Source organism: Salvelinus namaycush, chromosome 9 (genome assembly GCF_016432855.1).
Source record: "Salvelinus namaycush isolate Seneca chromosome 9, SaNama_1.0, whole genome shotgun sequence".
In the NCBI taxonomy this organism is placed as follows: domain Eukaryota; kingdom Metazoa; phylum Chordata; class Actinopteri; order Salmoniformes; family Salmonidae; genus Salvelinus; species Salvelinus namaycush.
The window spans coordinates 20,696,719-20,712,042 of record NC_052315.1 but is presented as its reverse complement, the minus strand read 5'-3'; the positions used below and the strand labels follow the sequence as shown (position 1 = coordinate 20,712,042).

Genomic DNA, 15,324 nt, shown 5'->3' with positions numbered 1-15,324 from the left:
GACCTGCTGTGGTTTTATTCAGGCCTTAACCTCTTACGAAGGGCCAAGAAATGCACCTCTTGGTCATTAGGCCAAGGGCCAAAGTATCGCAACAGTGGTTTGTTTATCCTATATTTCTGTGTCTTACATTTCTATGCAGATGCTTCCATCCCCAACCCATAGGACTAAAGACAGATGGTTAAGTACTGTTTTTTCCTAAGGAATGTCATTTGGATTGCTGTGGTGAAAAGGTTTATTTGTCCGGTGTTTATTATTTTGTTTGTATCCATTGCTTTGTGTATGTATGTCATTTTTCATGCCTTTTTTCTTTGTTCATGACTAGCTTATTTCCTTTGTTTACTATTCCTCTACTTGGATTAAGATTAAATGCCAAATTGATCACTGAAACACATTAACGTTGAAGCCAAGGGAATTGTCTAGCCATTATGAAGGAGGAGGAACAGTTTGTATGATGACCAAAAGAGACTTTCCAAGGCAGAGGAACTTCTGTCAAGGGTGGAAATGGGTATGAAGGCCTGTTATGTGACAATTTTAAATCTTATTAATGCACTATTAAATATGGTATTTGCAGTAAAGGGAAAAAAAGTAAGAATAAAATACATTTTCCTTTCATATTTCACAAAAGATAGTTTGATAAAATGGCAGTAGGGGTAAATCAGCGCTTTAGCAAGATGCATTAGTAGTCTGCTAGTCTTTCAACTGTTGTAAGACTTAAGATTTCTGCAGGCCTATGAACAGTATATGCTGTGTTTCCCAGGCAGGGAGAAATATTGATGTTTATCACAAGGGCATATCAATCAGTCTGGGTGTAATCAAGGTGGTGCACATAATTATCCCACATCTGTAGCCTAGTAATTGCTTCCTGGGAATGTGATGCACATGTAATGTCTGTTGAGAAGGTTTGAAGGTGTGGATTAGGAATTAATTGACAGAAGAAAATGAGCAGGGAGGTGGTCCGACATCTTAACAATGCACTCACCAGTGACGCATTTATTTTTGGGGGGGAAACAAAAACTAAAAGGGAAAAACATGGATTCCAATAGTAACATTTAGGAGAAAACAACTTTTGGTACCTCGAGGCAGTTTTTAAATGGTGTTTTTCTGCTGCGTTTCTGCTTAGCTCTCTTCATTCCAGTGCTTTCTAAAAGTCCTTGTTCAGACATCTATTACCTTGGACTTTATCCCTGTTCCGCACACAGTTCTCTTGGGAACTTCCTGGTCCACACAGGCTCTAGTTTCCCATTTCCTGGAATAGTTAGCAATAAAATAACCTTTTTGCCCCTTGCCAAAGAACATTGCATTTAGTAAAAAAATAACTAACAATTGGTTGCTACAGTATTTGTCATTGACAATTTATCACCCCTCTGCAATTGCCCAATATATTGCTGCCAAGACCTGATATTCATTTTTTATTTTTTTTATTTCAATGTTACAGAATGTTGTATTTGCTCTGGTTGTGTGTGTTTGCTCCCATTATTGAGCTCTGTCAGATCAGAGACGGCAGGAAATCACAGCCTCCAGGACATGCTATTTCAATATTATCTGCAATATGAATATCTGGTGAGAAGCAGATAGCGAGGGGGTTAGTGATAAGCTCACTGACATGATGCCTGTATAAGCCTTTTGTTTTGAGAGGTCCTGTTCCACATGGACTTTGTTACACTGTAGTGTGGATATTACTGAGAAAAACAATATTTATAAGTAACAAAGAGCAATGATTTTTATTTTTTTGTGGATAAGGCCCAGTGGATCAAAGGGAATGCTGAAGGCTATATGGTGCAGGTGACTATAAAGGCAGGTTTCATTATGGCATATTTATCTGGGCTGGGAATGGTTGCCTGCCTCACTCATACACAGAGGGACATCTGCTTCTACTTTTCCCCCTTTCGAGTTCATGCCAGTTGGAGAACCTTAGCATTCAACCCGAGGAGTGCTTTTTCTGCCAGGACTATGGCTTAATCCTCAGTGTTTACAATGCCTGGTGTCTTGTGAAAGAATGAAGGGCAAATTGTATATCATAAAAGTACCTTTTCTGTTATTGTATATCATAGAGAACATGAGTAGAGACCAAGTGTGCCATTGTTTAAAATGGCTTTTTTTTTTAACATCATGCGGCTTCAGACACATTATCAAATCAGTAAATAGTCCGGGTGGCCATTTGATTAATTGTTTAGCAATCTTATGGCTTGGGGTTAGAAGCTGTTAAGGAGCCTTTTGGTCATAAACTTGGTGCTCCGGTACCGCTTGTTGTGCAGTAGCAGAGAGAGAAGTGTATGACTTGGGTGACTGGAGTCTTTGACAATTTTTTGGGTCCTTCCTCTGACACCGCCTAGTATATAGGTCCTGGATGTCAGGAAGCTTGGCCCCAGTGATGTATTGGGCCGTACGCACGACCCTCTGTAGTGCCTTACGGTCAGATGCCGAGCAGTTGCCATACCAGGCAGTGATGCAACCAGTCATGCAACCAGGACCCATGCCAAATCTTTTCAGTCTCCTGGGGGGGAAAGGTGTGGTTGTGCCCTCTTCACGGCTATCTTGGTGTGTTTGGACCATGATAGTTTGTTGGTGATGTGGACACCAAAGAATTTAACTCTCGACCCGCTCCCCTTCAGCGCCGTTGATGTTAATGGGGGCCTGTTCGGCCCTCCTTTTCCTATAGTCCACGATCAGCTCCTTTGTCTTGCTCACATTGAGGGAAAGGTTGTTGTCCTGGCACCACCCTGCCAGATCTCTGACCTCCCTATAGTCAGTCTCATTGTTGTCGGTGATCTGGCCTACCACTGTTGTGTCGTCAGCAAACTTAATGATGGTGTTGGAGTTGTGCTTGGCCACATAGTCGTGGGTGAACAGGGAGTACAGGAGGGGACTAGGCACGCACCCCTGAGGGGCCCCAGTGTTGAGGATCAGTGTGGCAGATGTGTTGTTGCCTACCCTTACCACTTGGGGGCGGCCCATCAGGAAGTCCAGGATCCAGTTGCAGAGGGAGGTGTTTAGTCCCAGGGTCCATAGCTTAGTGATGAGCTTTGTGGGCACTACGGTGTTGAACGTGGAGCTGTAGTCAATTAACAGCATTCTCACACAGGTGTTCCTTTTGTCCAGGTGGGAAAGGGCAGTGTGGAGTGCGATTTGAGATTGTGTGATCTGTTGGGGCAGTGTGCGAATTGGAGTGGGTCTAGGGTTTCCGGGCATGATGGTGTTGTGAGCCATGACCATCCTTTCAAAGCACTTCATGGCTACCGACGTGAATTCTACGGGGCAGTAATCATTTAGGTAGGTTACCTTCGATTTCTTGGGCACAGAGACGATGGTGGTCTGTTTGAAACATGTAGGTATTATAGACTCGGTCAGGGAGAGATTGAAAATGTCAGTGAAGACATTATGGGCTAAGTGTAGTGTCAGCAAGGCAAATCAAAGTGCAACACTCATTTGGAGACTGATATTGTTAGGTAATATATTTATATTATTTCACCTTTATTTAACCAGGTAGGCTAGTTGAGAACAAGCTCTCATTTACAACTGCGACCTGGCAAAGATGAAGCAAAGCAGTGCGACACAAACACAGTTACAGATGGAATAAACAAACATAGTCAATAACACAATAGAAAAAGTCTATATACAGTGTGTGCAAAAGAGGTAAGGCAATAAATAGGCCACAGTGGCGAAATAATTACAATATAGCAATTAAACACTGCAGTGATAGATGTGCAGAATAGGTGATGCTAAAAAAATAAAGGGTTACGCATGCCAAATATCCTCTCAGTAGATGGAGTAAAGCCTACATGGTCATTTGTTGTAAGGAAGTGTACACCCCTATAGCCTACCCTTATTGAGAAGCGGATGTTAGTCTTCCGATAAATCATCCTGCACTGGACCAAAAAGGACTAAATTTGTCACTTTGTTTTCACATCCACTGTAGCCGACACAATATATTTATGAAGTCAAAATGATTCTCACTAAGTTATTTTTGTGTTTTTAGGCTAAGAAGAAATCATTTCAATATTTACTCCTTAATATAAATCAATATTTGACAGTATATCAATCTAGTTTGTGACAGAACACTACATGGCCAAGAGTATGTGGACACTTCTAACATTTTTTTACATTTTTATATATATACTGTATATTTATTGTACCTGTGAGATTGTTAAATAACATTTATTTAACTAGGCAAGTCAGTTAACAAATTCTTATTTACAATGATGGCCTACCCTGGTCCAACCCTAACCCAGACAACGCCTGGCCAATTGTGGCTGGTTGTGATACAGCCCGGAATCGAGCCAGGGTCTGTAGTGACGCTTCTCGCACTGATGCAGTGCCTTAGACCGCTACGCCACTCGGGACCCTTATAGCATCTATTTTTTTAATAGAAAATATGAATGTAGCAATGATCTTGTCATTGAATGCTTTGGAATTCAATGAGTCTAAATTAATTTGTGACAGTAGATATGTGCTTTATTTTAAAAAGGTGCAACTATAATTTAAAAACTATAAAGTGAAACACCGCGGGCATAAAATAACCGTATGTCTAGTGACGTCGTCCTTTTCCCGCTGTCATTCCCGTATGTGCCTCCACGATGAGGGCAGGCAGGCGGGAGTAGCGTTCCAACAAAAGTATCGACCAAGACAGTCGCTCGGATTTTAACTTTATTTTGCACAAATAACCAGAAGAATGGAGTCGGAGTTATGGAATTAAAGCTACGAGCAATTGCAATGGACGTTTTTCTCGTGGAATTACTGTTTTATAGTAGCTTGCTCTCTCTAGTTAATGGTAAGTAGCGATTTTTATTGTTCGGACTTTGCTCCGAGCTTACAAAGTTTTAATGTTTTTTAGAAAACACTGGGAAGCAATGTGGCTTTAGTTACGTGAATGTGTCTCGCTAGAGGTCGGTAGTTATAATAGCTATAATTAAGTTATCCATTTGTGTTTTAAAGTTAAATTGGCATGTATTTTCGTATATTTGATTTAAATATACGTTTTAGCCTTTTCTTTACAAGTTGAATACTCACTCCATGGCAAGGCTATCGCAGGAGCTCACTCAAGTCTAAACTTTCTCGCGTTTTCAATTGATCAGAAGAGTGACACTTCAAAATAGGAAATTTGACTTTATTTAGCCCAACTTTACTTCATTCTTGCGACGGACAGCAAAAGTTCATTTTAGAGCCTACACTCCGAGGCCTCAATGCACGGCGATTGATCGCCGGTGTGTGTCATAAGGACACCCTTTCTGCTTGAAAGTGTGCAAGGTTTGTGGAAAGGAACGACGTTATTTCTCTGATTCTTTCCACACACTTTGTTTTGGAGTAGCAAAATATAGGCCTACAGAATGTCCCAATGAGATAGGTGAGACAGTCTTAATGTGCACAAATATTTCTGAATACAAATATACATTTTAGTTATTTTGTAAGATGTAAACCACTAACAAAATGCATAACAAACCTTCCACCAATTACATTCCATATCTAATACAAGTCTACAAGTGGGACTAGGTCTATAGAGTTCCTGGTTATTTTGGTGGATCTTTTGTCTACTACACTGTTATAGGTCCCATACAAATATTGTATGCACTGTTAGACCGCTGTTTCAAAAAGGTTGACTATGGATGAGTTTGCACTATAGATGAATGGACTGTATGGATACAATTAGTTAATCCTTGATCAAATACCTAGGCTGGCTATGTTTAGGAATAAATAAATCAAGTCTTTCTGTATGCAGTGTACTTGCATGATTAGGCCTGCACATCAAGTGCAGTAGACAACAATTTCCAAAAGTTGGAGAAGTTGAAATAGACAATCTTTTTTGGTTTTATGGCCATTCTTCTTTCAAATTGAAAATGGCAGATTAGGACATCTCTTTAAAGCCCACAATGAATTTGTTGATCCATTTTCCTGGCATTGATTTGGGTGAATTATCATATCGAGTGTGTTATCATGAAATACTCTCTTTCGCCAACTCTGATGAATGAACTGTTAATTTAGTTACACCCATGTGTCACTGCTACGGTATAAGCAGTATGTATCAACCTGAGAGAAAATCTCAGTGTGTGACTTCGACAGAATTTAGGGAGGGGGTGAGCGGATGTAATACACACTCACAGGCTAAAACACAAAACAAGTGTCATTAAACACAAGTCAAGCCAAACACCCAGTGCTGTGTGTAGAGAGATGCCCTATATTGCGCTGTGACTTGTATCAATCACTGTTTATTAAAAAATAAGACCATATATATGATTTATAAAAGTTTTATTAAACACTCACATCTCACATTACACATACCAGGTAAGATTCAGCCCTTAGATCACTTCAGTGTTCAACATTTAAAAAATAAGTTGGACCATGTTTTGTAATTGTGTTGCTTTCTTGCGATTGCATATTATCAATAATCAAGCCTTTCATACCTACGCTATTTATCCAATAGATCTGAGTTTTGGCTACTTTTAAAATAAAGCATTGCAGTGTATGGAAAAATTAGCTTGTCTTGAGGTGTGGATGTTATTTAATTCCATGGGTGAAGAATGTATGCCTATGGATTAAATAGTTTCCCAGTTTTTTTTTCACTTTTGAAATACAAGTAGGTTATTGGTTTCATTTCATCTGGGGATTTAGAGAGGAAGTTTAGTGGAAGTCTACTCAGTAGCAGGCTGATTTCCCCTTGTTCTCCCACACTCCTTTCCCCAACACCTAGGCCTACTCGTCCTCTGTCCTCTGTCCTCAACCCCACCCACCCAGACACTGCACAGCGCTGATAAGGCTTTAGAGTCAGGGAACTGTTGGTCTTCCTTCCAACCAAAACAAAACAAGAAAAGAAGAGTTAGGGAATCACTTCTCAGGCTGGGCACAGTGCTAGAGCAATGGAGGCTTTCTGCCTTATCTTTCAGGACGCTCCTGAATACATCAATGATGTTCCTCTTGCTGCTGGTGATTCTCTGATCAATCCCAGAACAACAGCAAAGGACCCTGTGAAGATGCTGGAGGAAACGGGTACAAAAGTATCTATATCCACAGTAAAACGAGTCCTATATCGACATAACCTGAAAGGCCGCTCAGCAAGGAAGAAGCCACTGCTCCAAAACCGCCATTAAAAAAGCCAGACTATGGTTTGCAACTGCACATGGGGACAAAGATTGTACTTTTTGGAGAAATGGCCTCTGGTCTGATGAAACAAAAATAGAACTGTTTGGCCATAAGGACCATCGTTATGTTTGGAGGAAAAAGGGGGAGGCTTGCAAGCCCGAAGAACACCATCCCAACCGTGAAGCATGGGGTTGGCAGCATCATGTTGTGGGGTGCTTTGCTGCAGGAGGGACTGGTGCACTTCACAAAATAGATGGCATCATGAGGGAGGGAAATTATGTGGATATATTGAAGCAACATCTCAAGACATCAGTCAGGAAGTTAAAGCTTGGTTGCAAATGGGTCTTCCAAATGGACAATGACCCCAAGCATACTTCCAAAGTTCGGGCAAAATGGCTTAAGGACAGCAAAGTCAAGCTATTGGAGTGGCCATCACAAAGCCCTGACCTCAATCCCATAGAACATTTGTGGGTAGAACTGAAAAAGTGTGTGCGATCAAGGAGGCCTACAAACCTGACTCATTTACACCAGCTCTGTCTGGAGGAATGGGCCAAAATTCACCCGACTTATTGTGGGAAGCTTGTGGAAGGCTACCCGACACGTTTGACCCAAGTTAAACAATTTAAAGGCAATGCTACCAAATACTAATTGAGTGTATGTAAACGTATTACTCACTGGGAATGTGATGAAAGAAATAAAAGCTGAAATAAATCATTCTCTCGACTATTATTCTGACTAACTGACCTAACATAGGGAATTTTTACTCAGATTAAATGTCAGGAATTGTGAAAAACTGAGTTTAAATGTATTTGGCTAAGGTGTATGTAAACTTACGACTTCAACTGTATCTGTTTGGGCTTCTTGCAGTCAATTTGCAGTCAACAAATTATTTGTAGTTATGTTCCGGCCTGCCGACCATCCGCTCAAGAAAAAAAAGTCCCCCGGGTGAATCTATTTGATGATCCCTGTTCTAGTGTATATAGAGTTGATGATTCCCTCACCGGTTAGACTTAGATGTTAGTGCTGAGTTAAGCTACAGCCTTATTAGCTACAACACCAAATGAAAATGTGGCCCATAGGCTGTTTGTTTCCATGTATATATTAGCTGGATAATCCTGCTGGTGGAGCCACTTGAACATGATGATGGTAAAATAAGGAACCACATTCTTCTGAGTGAATGATCGTGCCCAGAGGCCAGTCATGGATGTTTAGGAAAGAGCTGGCATTGTTTCTTGTAGTGAGACTGGCTTCTCCTTGGCCCTGCCTCTTGGGTTGTGGCAGAGACAGAGTGCGACTACTTTGCAGCATGTGGAGTGGACAGGCCTGGCTGCTGCCTCTGCTCTGTTCTCATAAAAAGATCAGCTCTTGTGGAGAGATTGATCTTTGTAATCCCCGCTGTTCTGTATCCACTGGGGGCTGAGGTGTCAAGAATCCTCACTGATGGCTTTCGTTGGTGTCTCCCTGGGCCTCCACATTCTGCTGTCTTTTTAGGAATGCCTTTGGATTACCAGTGCTGCATATTTATTTTCAACACGCCAATACACACAACCACTTAGGACTTCTTCTACACTACATCCTTGAGATCTCATAAGAAGCATGTAGGCTACTTGTTGTATGCCAAGTGTTGACTATGCCTATTTTCTAGAGGCAGCGTTTCTGTGATTGTGGCATTTCTAGAGCATAGGCCTAGTTCTCCTGTACCTTTTTTAGGGAGGGATACTGTGTTCATTGTGTTCTTATGTTCCTCTGTAGGTCTCACTTATCCTCTTTCAGTTATGACCTATGAACCTGTGATTCAGGGAAGAAAGGAAAGAGGCACACATGGCCTTATGGTAGAGTTAGGCTATGACTTGTGGCTTTACATCTAACATCAAACATCAAATTGTAGCGAAATGCTTGTGCTTCTAGTTCCGACAGTGCAGCAATATCTAACAAATGATCTAACAATTCCACAACAACTACCTAATACACACAAATCTAAGTAAAGGAATGGAATAAGAATATATATATACATATAAATATATGGATGAGCAATGACAGAGCGGCATAGGCAAGATGCAATAGATGGTATGAAAATACAGTATATACATGAGATGAGTAATGCAAGATATGTAAACATTATTAAAGTGACTAGTGATCCATTTGTTAAAGTGGCCAATGATTTCAAATCTGTATTTAGGTAACAACCTCTGTGTTAGTGATGTCTGTTTAACAGTCTGATGGCCTTGTTATATGAGCTGTTTTTCAGTCTCTCGGTCCCAGCTTTGATGCACCTGTACTGACCTCGCCTTCTGGATGGTAGAGTTGTGAACAGGCAGTGGCTCGGGTGGTTGTTGTCCTTGATATTTTTGGCCTTGCTGTGACATCGGGTGCAGTAGGTGACCTGGAGGGCATGTAGTTTGGCCCCGGTGATGCGTTGTGCAGACAGCACCACCCTCTGGAGAGCCTTGCGGTTGTGAGCGGTGCAGTTGCCATACTAGGTGGTGATACAGCTTGACAGGATGCTCTCAATTTTGCATCTGTAAAAGTTTGAGGGTTTTTAAGACACATTTCTTCAGCCTCCTAAGGTTGAAGAGGCGCTGTTGTGCCTTCACCACACTGTCTGTGTGGGTGGACCATTTCAGTTTGTCCGTGATGTGTATGCCGAGGAACTTAACTTTCCACCTTCTCCACTGCTGTCCTGTCGATGTGGATAGGGGGGTGTTCCCTCTGCTGACCAGACCTCTCGCGCCATTTCGAGCATGTTGATTTTGTCCACCCACACCAGACGCGATCAGGACACGCAGGTTGAAATATCAAAACAAACTCTGAAACAATTATATTAATTTGGGAACAGGTCGAAAAGCATTAAACATTTCAATTTAGCTAGCTAGCTTGCTGTTGCTAGTTAATTTGTCCTGGGATATTAACATTGGGTTGTTATTTTACCTGAAATGCACAAGGTCCTCTACTCTGACAATTAATCCACAGATAAAAGGGTAAAAGTTTGTTTCTAGTAATCTCTCCTCCTTCAGGCTTCTTCTTCTTTGGACTTTATATGGCGGTTGAAGCTGCACTACTTGCAGCGATTGTATAACATGTATGTGTACATTTATTTAGCAACACTTGTGCACGTGACACGAGCGGTGTGGTCAGCATGTCAAGCTTCTTCTCCCTCGTTCTTCACAAGTACCTGTATGATAGCAGTCTTCTCAGTGTCTCTCTCACTGTCTAGCAGGTGCACCACACTACAAAGACATATGGTATGTGTTTGTGGAATCCAGATGTTATGCCGCAATAAAATCATGGTCTAAACAAGGGTATGTTGGACATTGAAGCCTATGTATGGGGAGGGTAGAAACTAAAGTTTGACGTTTAAAATGTGTAGCTCATCTGTTCATTTGACTCCCAACTCTTTTGTAGTCTAGAATGAGGAGTCGTGTTCTGAGGATGTGTAGATAGACGGGCAGTACATTGTGATTAGTCTGGGTTTTTACCCTGTTCAGGGGATGAAGTCCTCATAAGCAGCAGACTGTCTGGCTGGCTCTACCATGTTAAAATCGGATGTCCATGCCAGCTTCACAAATCCAACATGGCCTATGATTAGAAGGTCACAGGTATGGACCTAAGGGGATTGAAGCAAGTGGTTATACCCCAGAGAAAGTTTGAGAATTTTTCTGGGCACCTTTTTATGTAAAATACAAACATTGCTGACTAGGCTAATTGTTTGCTTATGGGCAATTCCATGGTAACGTAATTATGCTTTTACTCAGATTTTTGTATGCCAAGCAAAAAACATTGATTTCAAACTTTAACAAACCATACAACTCTATGCACAAGGGCTACTTTGATCAATTTACAAAGACAATTTCACAAAACATTTATTGGAAGAACTGTGCAGATGCAAAGTTTGATAACATAATCACGGTAAAATCTCCCTCAGTTTTTTTTTATGCGACCACGTCCAAAAACTCTTAAAAATGTCTGCTCTGAATTAAGATTCAGTGATGTCTGCAGGAAGTATGGGCTGTCAGCTATGACATGACACCTTGAGTTTTAAAACATATATTTTGGTTGTTAAACTACAATAGGTGAAGTGTATTTACATCCAGTAACGGAAATACGGTAATGGAATTACATCATGGGTCCCTGATCTGTGCTGTACATAAATGCCTAATTTATGAATATCATTCTCTTCATGGTGATGTATCCTGAATAGGTACACAAAGGTTGAAATGTGCATTATCCTTCTTTTGCCTATTTGGGTATTATTCTACACCCGGGCTATTATTGTAATCCGCTCCGCCCCCAAAACAAGATATGTACTGTACTAGAGGTCGACCGATTAATCGGAATGGCCGATTAATCGGGGCCGATTTCAAGTTTTCATAACAAACGGAAATCGGTATTTTTGGGCGCCGATTTGCCTATTTTTTTTATTTATTTAAAAAAATACTTTTTTTACACCTTAATTAAATCTTTATTTAACTAGGCAAGTCAGTTAAGAACACATTCTTATTTTCAATGATGGCCTAGGAACGAGGCAGAACGACAGATTTTTAACCTTGTCAGCTCGGGGGATCCAATCTTGAAACCTACAGTTAACTAGTCCAATGCTCTAACACTGATTACATTGCACTCCACGAGGAGCCTGCCTGTGCCGCGAATGCAGTAAGCTAAGGTAAATTGCTAGCTAGCATTAAACTTATCTTATAAAAAACTATCAATCAATGACTGTCATTGCTCCAATGTGTACTTAACCATAAACATCAATGCCTTTCTTAAAATCAATACACAAGTATATATTTTTAAACCTGCATATTTAGCTAAAATAAATCCAGGTTAGCAGGCAATATTAACCAGGTGAAATTGTGTCATTTCTCTTGTGTTCATTGCACGCAGAGTCAGGGTATATATGCAACAGTTTGGGCCGCCCGGCTCTTTGCGAACTAATTTGCCAGAATTTTACGTAATTATGACATAACATTGAAGGTTGTGCAATGTAACAGGAATATTTAGACTCATGGATGCCACCCGTTAGATAAAATACGGAATGGAATAAACGTTTTGTTTTCGAGGTGATAGTTTCCGGATTAGTCAAAGGTATATGGTTTAGAGAGAAATAGTCGACGCGTTATAATTCCTGTAATAACTTGCGGCTGAATTTGAAAGGGGTTCCTTCGTTATTTTACCGTTCATGTCTTCCATAGAGAATGTCTTGATCTACTTCAAATAAGGTCTGTGTTTCGTGCAGGCTTAAACCGCCTCGACATTTTGATACCCGTGTAAATCTCACTAGGATAACGTAACGTTTGTCAACATATTTTCATAAATTCACTCTACAAAAAAAATGATCTTCGCTTATATTTAGCCAATATTGATCAGAGTTACCTTGTCCTATGGATATCTACACAGTTATAAAATTGGCAAGGTGGTGTAAGCCTACACGAAACACAGACCTTATTTTAAGTGAATCTAAAAAATATTCTATGGAATAAATGAAGGAACCGCTTTTCAGATTCTGCTCGAAGGTGTCATGGGAATTATGACCTGCACTTTGGTCGTCAATTCTTACCATGCCCATTATTAAAATAGGATTTCCTGCATATAGAAATGACAGTTTTTGTTTTCAACATTCATCACAGGTAACTTAAACTCTATTTTTATTCAAACAGTTGAGAGTATTTGTCTCCTAAGCAGACTCTTCAGTATCATTGTCACTTCAGAGCTGTGTGTGTGTATATTTATGTATTATATTAAGTTAAAATAAAGGTGTTCATTGTTCATTCAGTATTGTTGCAATTGTCATTATTACAAAAATGTGTGTGTGTGTATGATATATATTTTTTTAATAAAATAAATCGGCCGATTAATCGGTATCGTCTTTTTTTGTCCTCCAATAATCGGTATCGGTATCGGCGTTGAAAAATCATAATCGGTCGACCTCTATACTGTACATTATACTGTACTCTGACCACCAGATGACAAAATAACTTATGGGTTGAACATAACTGTATGGCAGTGGAAGGGAGTACAGTAGGAGGTGACTCAACTGGTTTGTGACTACGATGATTTCCCATTGTAGCCAATTCTATTGCATTAATTCCATTACCGATTTTGTTAACAGCATTAAGTTTTAATCACTTCATAATTCATAAACAATCTTGATATCATTAACACTACCTAATTGGTAGGTCTACCCTTTACTTGTTACTTCTGTCAACTTTCATAATCCTCCCTCATCATTAGTAAGAGAAATTAGAAAATATCTTAGATATGTGGGTTTTTGGTAACACAATTACAATGTATGGTAATGTTTCTTAAACTTACAGAAGGCAATTTCCAAAACAAAATGTGTTGATATTAGTTGGCAGGGGTCTTTACTTCAACATTGTGGTTTGATATATTTCTTCTGCATTTTTTTCTGGTAGATTTTTTACCAGAAATCAAAGACTTTGCTTATTCCTAATTTTTTTGATGGAAAATGGTAAAAAAAAATATGAGCCTTTAAAATAAAATTTACTCTCTTAGTTTTCATTTGACATCTACATTGCTACTGTCAGGGTTTCCGCTAGGAAAATGTGGCGCCGGACAATATGACCAGAAAGATTTAAAATTTACTGGCCATTTGAGAAATTTCCCGGACCCATATCCATTGCTCAGAATGACAGAAATCCCATTTAGATTATGGTAATGCATTTTAACAGAACGTGCAACTCCTGTTCCGTATGTGACCAAGATGAAAATCTCTGTTATACATTTTGAAAGAGGTGGAATCTAAAGATGCAACAACTAGGATGGGTTGCTAATATGACTAGGATTGTGTCTTTTGGCTTCTGCACAACATGAAAGAAAAAGGAAACCGCACACTGCTCTTGATAGTATCACTGGTCTTTAATAAGCTTACGTATCGGCCTCACGGCCTTCGTCAGAGCTTTTGTGAAAAAAATTCACAAAAGCTCTGACGAAGGCCGTGAGGCCGATACGTAAGCTTATTAAAGACCAGTGATACTATCAAGAGCAGTGTGCGGTTTCCTTTTTCCTTCATCTTGTTCAATTGTTGCCATGCACCTGCAAATAAGATTGCTCAGATGTGCGAGTGCCTTTTTGAATTTTGGCTTCTGCACAACAAAGAAAGTTGATATGAAAACCAACAAAACAGGAGAGAAATGTTATAGTGGTGGGTCCAATAGGGAAGTAAATGGAAATACATTTGCCCAAATTATATAATTAGTCCTGTCTATACAGAAATAAAGGAAATCATTCAAAATGCATGAATTAGCCACAGAGGAATCAAGGATCATTAGCTTCTTTAAAAAAAAAAAATTGCTGTGGGATGTTTCGACTCACATTTCTTTAGCTGCCAATTTCTTTAGCTGCCAATGGAACACGGTATATCAATGTGTCCATATGGCAGAGGCTGGTGATCTCGCATTAGTTGACTTTTAACTTTAAGATTTTTATCATTTTAATTCCGATTTTTATGATTAACCATGTGACAATGATTTTGAGAAACAAAAACGCGCTGATAGCCTTTTGCCTTCACTTCAATGTTGAATGGAATACGGGCTTCAATTACCAGTTAAAAAAAGAAATACAATTTTAGCTATTTTTAATCATGCACCAAAACGTTTTTTTTTAACACGCGATTGCATTTAGAATTGTTGCGCAATGAATGGGCTTATAAAAGCACGTTTTACTACAGCAGGAGAAATCCCACTCAAAATAGGCTCTGTATGCTGTCTGCATGTGATAGTTGTGTTGGATAAATAAGATACATGATGACTAACAAAAATACACACAAATAACCTATCAACTGATAAGCATGACTGTCAAATGTATTTCCATCGATGAATAAAAAGCATTATCTTGCTATGGGATTAATTTTCTGCTGGTCATTTTGTCCGGAAACAATTTGTTAGTTCAGTAATAGTGGAAAAAAAGGAAAAAGCTGCCAGTTGCCAGCCAACGGAAACCCTGGCTACTATGAACTTTTTTTCAACTCTATTAGGCCAAGTACAGATCTTTATGCTCTTTAACAAAAGTCTATTCAAGTGGCAGAGAGTTGACACCATAAGTTTTCTATTACTATGCCACTCAGTCTTATTCATATATTAAACTGATGTCGAATAGCATTGGAGTAACTGTCCCAGTGAGGCGCTGTGCTGTGGTGGAAACCAATGATGGCTCTTGTCTGGTGTCTTGGTGCTTAGTTACCTGGCATGCTGGTAAACCACAGCGTGGCACACCAACCCACAGCCCTCTCTCCTCTTT

The 15,324-nt window shown here is 39.8% G+C and overlaps 1 protein-coding gene across 2 annotated transcripts in view; it reads left to right on the top strand.

Moving 5' to 3' along the window:
• Positions 1-4,547: 4,547 nt before the first annotated feature.
• The window catches only part of LOC120053809 (low-density lipoprotein receptor-related protein 5-like), a 79,259-nt gene continuing 68,482 nt past the window's right edge, over positions 4,548-15,324 (top strand). The window contains exon 1 of one of the 2 annotated variants that reach the window (XM_039001070.1): positions 4,548-4,768. In XM_039001070.1, the coding sequence (XP_038856998.1) occupies positions 4,684-4,768 (85 nt within the window). In that variant the 5' untranslated portion in view covers positions 4,548-4,683. The remainder of the gene's footprint in view (positions 4,769-15,324) is intronic. The other variant, XM_039001069.1, reaches the window with a different exon arrangement.